At 40.6% G+C, this 12553-nt stretch overlaps 1 protein-coding gene across 3 annotated transcripts in view; it reads left to right on the forward strand.

Annotated features, from left to right (window-relative positions):
- Positions 1 to 12553, forward strand: part of astn2 (astrotactin 2) — a 269469-nt gene that overhangs the window by 214852 nt on the left and 42064 nt on the right. For all 3 annotated transcript variants that reach the window (XM_086152123.1, XM_086152124.1, XM_086152125.1), the window contains 2 exons: positions 3194 to 3516; positions 11057 to 11190. In XM_086152123.1, coding sequence (XP_086008249.1) covers positions 3194 to 3516; positions 11057 to 11190 — 457 coding nt within the window. The remainder of the gene's footprint in view (positions 1 to 3193; positions 3517 to 11056; positions 11191 to 12553) is intronic.

Raw genomic sequence — 12553 nt, forward strand, 5'->3', positions numbered from 1 at the left:
ACGGAGAGACCACTAGATGTCAGACTATGTCCACTTAGAACTAAGTGAGGGCACAATGAAGTTTGTGGTTCTAATTGTAATGGATTATATCATATTCTAGTGTGACATCAATATGGCATCAGAAAGCTGTATGAATAACATCAATAGACATAACCCAAAAGGAAAGGACCACATTCAGTATACATCAATGCATATGTCACTTAAGTGAATGCCATACCAGTGATTGTTCGAGTAATATTCATATGCAAAATTATGTTCATACAGCAAGATTTTTTTCCTCTTTTTAATCAGAGGTTTGCAGTGCATTTAACACTTTCAGGTGTTTAATTGCTGTGGAAGATATCTGACACTTTAGCTATAGTTGCCTGGGCAACATAATCTCAGCCAGAGGGGATGTGTCCCTGATGAGTAATTATACTGCAAGCAGTCTACAAAGTCATATAAATTCACAAAGCAGTCCAGGATCAATAGCTTGGAAATTTACTACACTTATCACGTTAGTATATTCAGTTAAAGCTCATCTTTGAAAATGCGTCATATTAATTCCTTAAAGGGATGTGATGGTTAAAAACTGAATCCCTTCGCTAAACTTGCGTGACACTTTATGTTGCACCAAAAACAATTCACCAGACACACAATATAATCCCATAATGAGATTAAAAATTGCAGCCATTATTTTCAAACATAAAAAAAGAAAGATTTGCTTTGCTGTTTAGCCAACTGATAATGAGTAAAAAAGTAAAGGAATGTGAATAGGAAGGAATACTCAGTGGTTTCATCAGTTACACTCTTTTAGTCAAATGAAAAATGATCTATACACACATACCAATAGAGGTCTCTGATATCAGAAATGAAGGTTATATGCATCCCAGGGTGTTAAATTTTTGCTGTTTAAATGCTCGCCAAATCAACGGATGAAAGTTTCAGCTTCCCACCCGTGTTTTTTGTCAGCTTAATAACCCTGTCAACACAATGGGCGAGCAAGTGAAATTGCATATGTTGACACATGTCTCAATCTCTCGCATGCTATTTGAGCTCATGCGCAATATGCTGTCTTTTGTTACAATTGAGAATTATTCGCGGCATGATTGATTTCACTGCAATCAAAATTATTAACAGGAAACAAGTTGTTAGAAGTATTAACTGTAATTGGTTCCATGTTGTCTGGCTTTGGACCATGTGATAGACTTATTTAGTCAACAGATTTGCTTCCTTTTGGATTGAAATTTGGTTATTAGTGATTACAGATTTCATCTGCTCTTTGTGTGTCGGGCTTTTTGATGTGTGTGTGCTTGTTTTTAAGGTTTATTCATATCCCAGCCTCCATCAATATGCTTTAGTGTTTATGTGACTGGACACGTGGGATACCAGACTAACTAACGCAAAGTATACTCAACTAAATATGCTGAATTCCCTGATCTTGGCCTCATAGCTGAAACCTTGGTTTAGATTTCCTTTTCATGCATCTATCCCACATTTTTGCAGCACAGTAAGTGATGATTTATTGTCTTTTGAAGGCAATCAGTAGTTGTTTTTCAGGTTTTGTAAAAAATCATTATATAACTCTTGAACCGGATATATATCCTGCATGTGTGGTGAAAATCAACTATTGATCTGTTAATGGGAAACATATAAAATGTCTCAGACCAATCTATACAATGGTATTGTAGCAAATGAACAACACGCATATTGATCAGCAATGATACTTTTCCTCTCCCATGTTGTTTCCAAAACTCTACTAACCTGAGAATGCAACACTAATGGCAACAGAAATGTTGCCTCCCAAACTTGATGAGCAACTACATACCAACGTTTTACGTTCATAGCGTTGACTTTATTTACCCGTTACTCCTCATAATCCCGAGAGGGCACCAATGACTTGGTGTCCTTGTAAAAACTTCAAAACTGCAGTGTTGTTTTAAAGTGAAGTTAAAAATGTCTGAATTAGATTACCTCCCATTTGATTTACAAGCATTTTACCAGATTATGGACTTTACGTTGCTGAGCCACTGCTCCCGATGATTGTTCTTGAAAGTCTCTCTCAGACAGGATGAACAAGGTTAAACTAAGTTTAAAAGACACAGCGGGGCTTGACTTCCCTATCGTACTAAGTGATTTTGACTGAGACATAAATGAACCGCAACATTAGTTTCACCACTGCATATATGTGGAATCTTACACTGTCAAGAATACAGGACTTTGCATGGATATAATTGTTAGAGACAGACCCTGCACATCTGATCTGGAAAATATCATAAACACATGGCTGTGTCTGAACTCATACCACGCTTCTCCAGTGAGATAGGAGTCAGCTGTCTGATAGTATCAGGTACACCCTTGTTTCAATTTGTATTAAAAAGACTGTGTGAGTTATGAATTATGCCTATTAAAATGTCTAACCTCATCCACTTAGTCAATACATCTTGTTTGGGCTGTTAATTTTCAGCTTTCTCCTAGATGAACGATTACGCGTTTAAGATCATAGGAATACAAGTCATGCCCCCTTCCACCAAAAAAAAAGAAAAAAAAAAAAGAAAAGTAGTTTGTTGTATTCAAAAAGCTCACACATGTAACCATCAAAGTTCATCTGCCATATAAGCACAGATAGCAGATGTCAGGGCTACAGGACTGAAACATGTGGCCTGATGTGTTCTCCAAGTGAGACGTCAACGTCCAAGGAGCAATAGGCTTCTCCTGTAAATGGTTTATCTTTGCACATTGCAGCAACATCAAACAGTAGGTCCTGACACTTAGAATAAGAAGCCAGAGACCAGAACATCCACCCATTGATCCCTTGATTAGGAAAGATGATGACAGTACGGGATTAGCTGTCCTTTTTCCCTCCGGTTTTTCCTTTGGCGGCAACTAAAGTGTATCAAGATGCAGATGCTCTATGTTGCTCATGGACATAACATGGCTGTTGGACATTCAAATGAGAATGTATGCTTTTTGGTCTTGATACATTTTGTGGTTACATTTTGTCGTTTTTGTCGTTTTGCTTTATGTGGCCCCGGGGTGAACCATGGCTCTCTCTTGATGGCAGCCGGGTTCAAACGCCCCTGAAATTCTGACTACAGGATAAGCAGAATGGATTGTAAATGGATGAAAAATAATGTAACCAGTCATGGTTGCTGTTCAGTTTGACTGTATCTTTTGTAACCACCTTGTATTCCTCTCTTTCCCAACCCTCCAGAGGCTACAGACCAGGGGGTCAGTGTCGGTGGGCGGCGTGAGCTCAAGTCCGTTCCCTTCATCAGCTACCTGTCGGCGCTGCAGAAGAGCCAACTGTTGACGGACGACATAGTGGATGGCGTACAGATCCGCTGTGAGGAGCAAGGAAGCTGTCCGGTCGGCTGCCACCTTTGCCACCACCAAACCGTGATGGGGGGAATGTCGGGAAGAGGCCACAGTGGGAGCAGTAGGGCTGCGGAGCAACCCTCACCCATTCCTGTTCTTCTGGAAGTCAGCCGTTTGGTGCCCCTCTATAGTCTGATCCAAGACAACATCACCAAAGAGGTAAGCGAGCACGGGATGGGGAGAATATTCAGGTGCCGCTTGCGTGCATGTATTTGTGGGGGGCAATTCATACAACATACCCATTTGAGCTCAAAAGCACAAAATGAATTACAAAATGCTGTTCATACTGTGTTAACTGATAACTCCACAAAGCACTGGCTTATACTAGAATTTGTATGAATGCAAAGAATGAAAATATAATGTATCAATTCTTGATGTATGGAAACGTCTCATACTGTACACAGCCATTGTTTTCAAAATCAATTACCCGGTGCAGTTGTGATAATCCACCCCTAGGTGGCATTAGTTGGTTAATTTTGATCAGTCAAAGCACAGAGGGCATAAAGAGATGACATCATGGTTTTCTCCCCTTGTGAACGAGTCAAAGTGTATGCGTGTGTGATACATTGTATAAGTATCAAGAACACAGCGCACAATCAAATGTAATATCAGCCACATGCTGCAATTTTCCTCCCGAACGAAAAGTCTTTGTATCATTGGGCACCGACGGTTAATCACATCACATTGCTTTTGGAAAGACTAATTTACTTTGACTTCAATTTGCATTTCACTAACAACATTTTCTTCTGTTTGGGCACCGTCATAACATTGTTTTGCAAGCTAACATTTGTTGCATTGGCTGTATCGCCGTGTGTTGTCTGCGTGTTTATGTTTAATTCATGTGTAAGACAACACAAAATAGGTTGCAGGTGATTCACATAGAACACACGCATGCACTAGAGAGCAGACTGTTTTATGCTTCCTCCAATGAAGCATCTAATTACCTCTCCTTACCCAACAATACTAGAGGAAAAAGACAAAACACACACACACATGCACATACACGCACAGTAATGCTCAACAAAGCTTCCTGTGCGTGCCATCCATAACAAGCACCAGAGACCCAAAGAAAAGGAGGCACAATCAATAGTAGACGATCCCTAGTGGGCCTCATCGATAGCTAAATGTGAGGAAGAGCAAAATGTCTCTTTTTTTTTTCCCCCTTTCCTCCAAACACTTCACTATCCATCCTTCTCTGTCTCCCCCTGTCCATCCCCGGGTCTTCTGGGGATGTAGAGAGTGGGATCTATGAGGAGGAGGAGGAGGAAAAGGGGAAGACTGCAGTGGACAGTCTTGGCAAGCTCCTCTGAGGTAGCTTGAAGTAGCAATATTAGCTTCTTATTGGTGTCATTGACCTCTTGAGAAGGAAGGGAGTCCATCACGCTGCTCCTCATTTCCCTTCTCTTTCATGTCTTCTCGGCTCAACTGCAGCCACAAGCCTGAAAGGAACAGTGCTCACATATATTGAATTTAGAAAATAGCATGACAACAACCCCCCCACACACACACACCCTCCCCATCCACCCCCCCATACGGACGGCCACTTATTCCTTCTTACGCTCACCATCTTCGTGTGTGTGTGTGTGTATGTGTGTGTCTTTCTCACACACCTTTGAGACTTGAGACTGTCTTTCTACTTGGCTGGGTCTATCAGGAAAGACAGCTGCCATGTTGCACAAGCTTTCTCCGAGATGAGGTTCTTTTTTTGACTCTAAATTGCCCGAAGAAAACAAAACTGAGGGGTGGTTTGCTTGGCTTATGATCAGGTGGACTGACACGGTACGTACATTGAGTGCATATACTGTACCTATTTGTATCCCTGTGTCTCTGGAAGTCTACTACCTGGTTTACACGGTTTTTCAGCTCCCTTCAACTGCAAAGGGCCATCTACTCATGGCTCCTATTCTTTGCACATCTGTCTGCAGATTACAAAGCTTGGAAAGCACTTTGCCACAAATTGAAATTAACTGCTACGTACAGTATATGCATGTGCTCTGTACTGGCATAATCCAGGGTGGGTGTATTATTAAAAATTTTGTGATGAATAAAGACATGCTATGACTAGGTATGATCATAAACACTGAATACTTGTAATGCAACCAAAATATAATGTTATATTAAAATATTTATATTCATAAAATCATTATCCATATAAACCTGAAGTGTGAATCACAGTTTGACTTTGTCTGACAATATACTGTAATTTATCAGCAGCATTTCTTAGGCAGGACGAATAAATGAAAATGCGAAACTCATGTGTACTAAAGTGACAGAGTAATTATTCCCATTTTCCCTGGAACAAAATGATGTTCTCCTTCTTTTGGGTGATTGTGATTACATCGAAAGATTAGTATTATTATTACTGAGTAATGATTTTGTATCAGTTGATTAATAGAGTTAATTTTAAAGGTTTGAATTACTGCTCAGGAATATAGAGGTATTGTTTTTTTTATATGTTTATTATGTTTTTGAATCAGTTTTCAGTTAGAATGAATCCAGATGTTTTCAGATTAGTTTCTGGGTCTGATCAGCGCCCAATAAGTCCAAACACCTCAAAATGATTAACTGAAATGAACGATTCACAAATTCTCTGCCAATCGAACATCATTTGGGCCGTGACTGGCCAAAAAGTTGAAATCACACCGCAGCAAATAAAACCCAATTTGCCGAATAGTACTTTATACAGGAGAATATGGACCATATATATATGTGTGTGTGTGTGTGTGTGTGTGTATGTGTGTGTGGGTGTGTCAAATGTAGAGGGCTGGGTAGATATTGGGTGATGTTTAACATATTTTTAGAGTATTTTCTTTTTGTTCGCTTGCATATACACTTAACGTATATACATTGTGTATTGCATTCAACAATAGATTTTCTTATCCTTTTAAATTATTCATTGATTGATTTTCTTTTTGTTTGTTTATTTATTAATGTCTCATCAATCTCACATCATCCTGACCTGCTTTAAAATCTGGTCTTGACATAAATTGGACTGAAAATGATCCTGGCTTTGTACTGCACTAAGTTGATACAGCTGTGCTTTTTGCACATATACCATAAAGACATGCCAAAGGAAAGAACCCCTAGTGGATAGATAAATAAGCTTATGTATATTGAGCTTGCCAGTGGCACTATGTTGCTGTGACTGAATTATGGCTAGCCTTTTGAACAAATTGGTTGTGAGTCTAATGGGTAAGAGTGCTTTATATCTAACGGAGTGGCTGCTGTCATGTTCTCACAGAACTGCAGCCACTCGAAACGATGTGTATGGAACTTTCTCTATTTTGAAATGCACGCAGTTTCCCCATTTGCATTCTTTCAAGATTGACACAAGTCTTTGCGAGAATCCGCCATGCAGCTCAAACCTGTAAATGTGACCTTACGGGGTCCCGACAGAGGGAAAAAAAAAAAGTGATGAATTTTCCCGGTACGCATTGAAACTCTGTGTAATCAATACTTTGATTTTAATTCAACCAGCAATAATGCAGGCTAGTTCATTAGATTTGGGCTCCAGAGACAGCAAATGCCAGAATGACTCATTGCAGAAAAAAAATCAATGCAACCCAACCTCACCAGATATGTAAATATATACTGAGCAATTATTTGATGCTGATTAAAAGCAGATTCACATGATGATTTCCCCCTTAAACTGTCTCGGTGACACACATCCCCGATTTTATTCGCCTGTTTCATTTTTGTTCGTCAGATTTATGAACTCAGTTAAATTTATACCAAAACACCAAATGGTTCCATCTGTTGTTTGAGTCCAATCCGAAATCCAAGAAGTTCACTTTTCTTAAAACGCTTTGGTTCGATTACCTCTGCAGTCCTTATCTGCTCCTGACAGTATCTCTACCGGGTGTTAGAGGATTCTCCATTGACACAGCAATACCCCACCAACCTTTGGGTGAACCAACCCTCCAGCTGCCCCCAACGTTCGATTTCCTGGAAGTGCTGCTTCTGATAAGATTCCTAGAAGCAACCCATTGGTCCCATTTGTTAACACCATTAGCTCTGAATGATTGGAATGACCACATAAACACATTTGTACGTACACGCACACATATACACACACACACACACAGGCACACACACACACACACCATACTTAGGTTACCATCAAACAGTGTCCTGTGTGTGTGCTGGCTTAGAGTCTTTACCACCACTAGTGATCATCTTATAAATCAATACTGCGGGCCAGCTGGCCAGTGTTTTCATCTATTAGCCTCTGAAGACAGACAGTAATATGGTCAGCTTAGACTAGACAAACAGATTAATACATTAAAGAGGTCACAATGGCCTCCCTGGCCTTCTTGTAAGTCACGACAGGCTTCAACAAAAGTGAAAGGTCCAAATAGTATTTTGGTGCCAGTGAGTCTGCAGGGTCTAAATGACGTCAAGGCTTGGAATTTTGCGGCTAGAGTTGTTGCTGACGCTCAGTAGCCTTGCAGTTCGCTGATCTTGTCTTCTGTTCAAAGGAGGGGATGATTACATTTCAGCTCAATTTGCTCGGTATCGATAAGGTCAATGGAGATGAATTGTGGCATATTTGTGAAATGGTAGAACCACGTGTTATTTTAACCGTCGGAGCATCAATAGTTCCTGAGAGACTGTCTGTCAAAAATACAATCTCACTTCTTTACACTAATTAAATCTTGTTCTTGTTTTTTCTTTTTTTTTTTTGCATAACAATTCCAACTTTTGACCGGCTGCTCATTTCTTTAAAACACAAAACAAGAGATTTATTTTCTCAGCCCTGTCCCTCATGACAGAATAGTTATAGATCTGCAATATTATGGGAACTGCATTCATAGGTAATCAATAAGGCATAGGGTATCCTGTTTTCGGCATTGAGCAGGTGCATTGAACTTCTAATAGAAGTACCATCTACAGGGTCTACTTTCTGGGTTTCTGTTGATCGACAGGCATTTCCTTCTGGTTCCAAGTCTTTTGTAAAAAAAAAAAAAAAAGAAAGAAAAAAGAAAAACTATCTGAGGCAGAGTTTTTTGCAGCCCCAAACTTGACATATTATCACAAAATGTGTTTGTAATTTAAAAATCACGTATTTCCTGCTTTTATCTAACTCCTCTTTCCTGCTTCAACCCCCTCCACACCCCTCATGACCCCCCCGCCCCCACTTCATTCTCTAAACCTCAATTAGATTCCCTGTTTACCCAGTGGAGACTGTCATCCGTTACTCTTCAAACAGAAACACGGCGGTAATAACTTTGTCTATTTTTCACATGTGCAGCCATGCAGCGAGGCGCACAGAGCCATATGTTTTTTATTTTATTTTATCTTATTTATTCATTCTTTCTTTTTTTTTCTAGAAATCTACCGGTGGTAAAGTCACAGCGATCCTGTGGTCTCTCCCGCTCTTTTGCCCCCGAGCCGCAGAGGTCATGCTCATATTTGTCTATTGTGCGTGTGCGCTTAGAACTCGGGTCCAGGTTTTTTTTTTTTCTTGCCTACGTCTGTGGCCTGCTTCCCATTGACATGAAGTGGCAAGACCCCTGCTGTTGTTGTTTTCTGGCAGCAGTTAGCCACATGGGTTCAGGCAGGGGGTAGAAATGTAATAACCTTTTTCCCCTTTTGGTTTACCAAGGGGTTGTTTCTTTGGCTATAGAACACTGTGCCTTCCCCCTAATAACAATTCATTCATCTGGCTAAATTAGCGAGGTTTGATTTGTGGGATCGATGCAAGTCCACAGAGGCCAGAGATAAGCTATAGCATAGCAGACGTATCATTTTTTATCATTTTTAATGACGTGCAAATCATTAATATGTTGATGGGTTTCAATTACCTTGAGAAAGAGGAAGGTGACGTGAGCGACTTTAGATTGCCCTATAGAATCTCATGTAAAGTTAGACCAGGTGAGAAACTGGAATCAATTATGTCAGAGTGGAAACTGAAACGACTTTATTTTTTTTTTTTTGTTTTTCACTTGTCCTATGTCCAAATGAAATAATTGTCGGGAAGAAGTGACTCGGCTTTGAAACGACTCCAAGCGAGCCAGGTGCGAATATGCCGTGAGTAGTTGAGTAAGACTTTACTGCCGAAGGACCTTCAACCTCCGAGTGAGAAATGATTCAGAGATAAAATAATGAAAGTTCTCATTTTTACACTTATGTTTCCTTATATGTTGTTAATTTTGCAGTTTTTTTGTTTTTTTTTCTAACTTCCGCGCCAGCCTTTTTTTCATTATTTCTAATCTTTTCCCTGTAGTGCTCTGCAGTTAAGTCACTTCCAATCTGAAAATCCCTTTCAATGAGCGAAAAGGAAGAGGTTTCAGTAGACATCTGTTTCTACAAACGGCTTTTGGGGCCTCCTTGACGGTCAACAAGTCAGTGTTACGGACGCGCTCGTGTCGGCCTGTGCGTGCACGCCGGATCCTTGCTCAAAAGTCCTCGCTCCCGGTCAGGACTTTACCCAAAATGATCTAAAATGTCTCTTCTACTAATCAACACACTGCAGATATTCTCTTTGGCATTTCTCCGATGACATGAAACCACCGACTGTGGTAATCAATAATTAATTTCAGCGCATGTTTGTGTGTGCATTTTTGCATGTAGCCATGCGTGCAGCCTGTGCGCGCAGTCGTTTGTGTGTGTGTGGGCGTGGAGTGCGTAGCTCCGTCAGTTTCCCTCGCTTTTTGAATAAGTCAATGTCACGGTGTATTGTTACAAAGGATGACTCCTCTCCGCTTTTTGTCGGGTGCCTGGTACCCGGTGATAATATTTCCGCATGGTTCCAGTGTCCTATTTTTGTGACTATGATCAAGCACATCTCCAAAGTTGTCTGTATGAGGCAGCACTTCCAACCAGTTAGAGTGCATAAATAACTATGCGCTCCATTGATCCATAGTGTGACAGGGGGAGCCAGAGCGCTTGCTAACTCCCTTGAACTCACTCTCTTATCATGCCTGTGGCTTTAAGGAAAGCCCTGACATTTTATTTTATTGCTTTGACTGTTGTATTGGCATTTTGCTGCCTTTTAGAAGATGACTGAGCTTCTGCCTTTGATTTTTCTTTCACCCGTTAATGAAGCAGCACAAGGAAAGGAGATGATGTCATCTCCCATCGTCTCACCGCCCACCCCCTTTATAGACCGAACCGACGTCGGCACGGAGAAACCGGCACACGAACACACGCATAGATCGGAGGAGATGGGGAGTGTCACAGCATTCACACTCCCATCATAAAAGTCACAAGTGCATTTATGATATCACGGTTAAAGCCAGACGACGGTAGTGAGATGTTCCTGGCCTCCGGTAATTGAGGAGAGATGATATGATATGGCATTTTGTGTGTGTGTGTGTGTGTGTGTGTGTGTGTGTGTGCTCCCGCTGCAGTACTTCTATCATCTTGAAATTCATTTTAAACCCTCACAAAGAAGACATTTTCAGACAGTCTTTGAGAAGCTAATGAGGTACAGCTCGGGCACCCGTGGTTGCCAAAACATCAAACTACCACAACAACCATGACGTGTTGGTAGTGTTGTTATATATTAAAAAAGAAAATAATAACAAAAAAAATGAAAAAAAAATAAAATAAAATTTGGCCCCCTGTGTGTGTTTGTGCTGGGACTTTGAGGGCACTGGTGGAGGAGGTCGGTGAGGTGGATACGGTAATCGTGGATGAATGGGGAGTGCATGTACCAAGAGATAATTGCATTTCTCTCACCTGTTACCCTTTACAGGCCTTCAAGAGTGCCACAATGAGCTCATACTGGTGTGCCGGAAAGGGCGATGTCATTGATAACTGGTGTCGCTGTGACCTGAGTGCCTTCAGCAAAGACGGCCTGCCTAACTGCAGTCCCCTCCGACAGCCAATGTAAGTGTGAGGTAACTCCAAGACACCAAGGAATTCACGCACAGGGGAGATTTCATGGATGCACGCACTGATGCACCACAGGAGCACTCACATATGCGCACGCAGCCACACACACACACACAAGCGCGTGCCCATGGACTCACACACACACATCTGTCTGCACTGACAACCAGGCTCTCGAGGAAGTTATAGGCACAAGCGCAGTCTCCAAAGTTCTAATAGCTGTCAGTCGGGCCTTGCACCCCTCTGAAAAGAACATGCTCTCATTCAAGGTGTTCTAATAATATGCCGGCGGTTTCATGAGTCATCTTTCTTATCCATTGTTACTCGGAGGACTTTCAAAGTGAAACGGGGGGTGGAAAAGGTGAGACTTCAGATACTAAGATTACCATGGGAACACAGCACTCAAAATTCAGAAGAGTGAACATTTGCTTGTTCAAAAGCATTTGGTGAATCCCCAAACTATTCAGTTAAGTCAAAGAATTTCAATTGGTTACAGAGTAAAAGAGGTACAAGTAGTATATACACTTATTTACTTTTTAGAGGCCTGGAGTCTCTTGATTATCCTGTAATGATGAAATTCCTGAAATGTGCTTTAAGACACTCAACAGTTCTGTTTAATATACCGATGTATATTTAATAAATGCGGTCACTTTTGAAAATAACAGAAATCAAAAGCTTCAGGCCTTTTTTTCCTGTATAAAGTGCTGTTGAAAACTCTGTTACACTAAAAATCAAGGATGAATACTATGAGGATGACATCATTGTTTTCGCATGCGTGTGTGTTTTATGCTTTATTTTCATCTGCAATATCAAAATGTAAGTGTTGAAAGTGTAGTATTTAGGTACAATTGACTTTTTTCAACTTTTTTTATGTGTTTATTCATCTTTTTTTTATGTTTGAGAAGGTATTTTGCTTTGGAATTTTGATTATGAATGGGGTAGTAAAAAAAATGGAAACGGAGAATACAGTGTCACAACCAGATTTGTGGTTAGGCCTTCCATGGGGCCATGCTTGCTGGCACATTAAGTCCAGGAAAGAATCCTTGCAACAGCCAACTGTCAAACTCCGGCCAATACTGGGATCTAATGCCAGTAATAACTTATTATCAATGTGTACAAGGAGGAATCCAAGAAGCATCACTTTTTATGAAAGAGAGACGACCTATGTCCCTCAGTCATTTGTCACACGCCTAGCTGAGGGGCAAGACAAATTATTATTGTATCCATTAGATTATAAAACAAAAAATATGCAAAGAACCATACAGGAGGACAGGGCATCAGAAGGCCCTTTTTGTTAGAAAGCGCTGTCTTCCTATATAACATTTCACAAGAACCATATAGAGATGTTATGGATATATAT

This window comes from Fistularia commersonii, chromosome 9, assembly GCF_037954325.1.
Source record: "Fistularia commersonii isolate RoL2024-O1a breed Wild chromosome 9, RoL_Fcom_v1.0, whole genome shotgun sequence".
NCBI classification, from domain to species: Eukaryota; Metazoa; Chordata; class Actinopteri; order Syngnathiformes; family Fistulariidae; genus Fistularia; species Fistularia commersonii.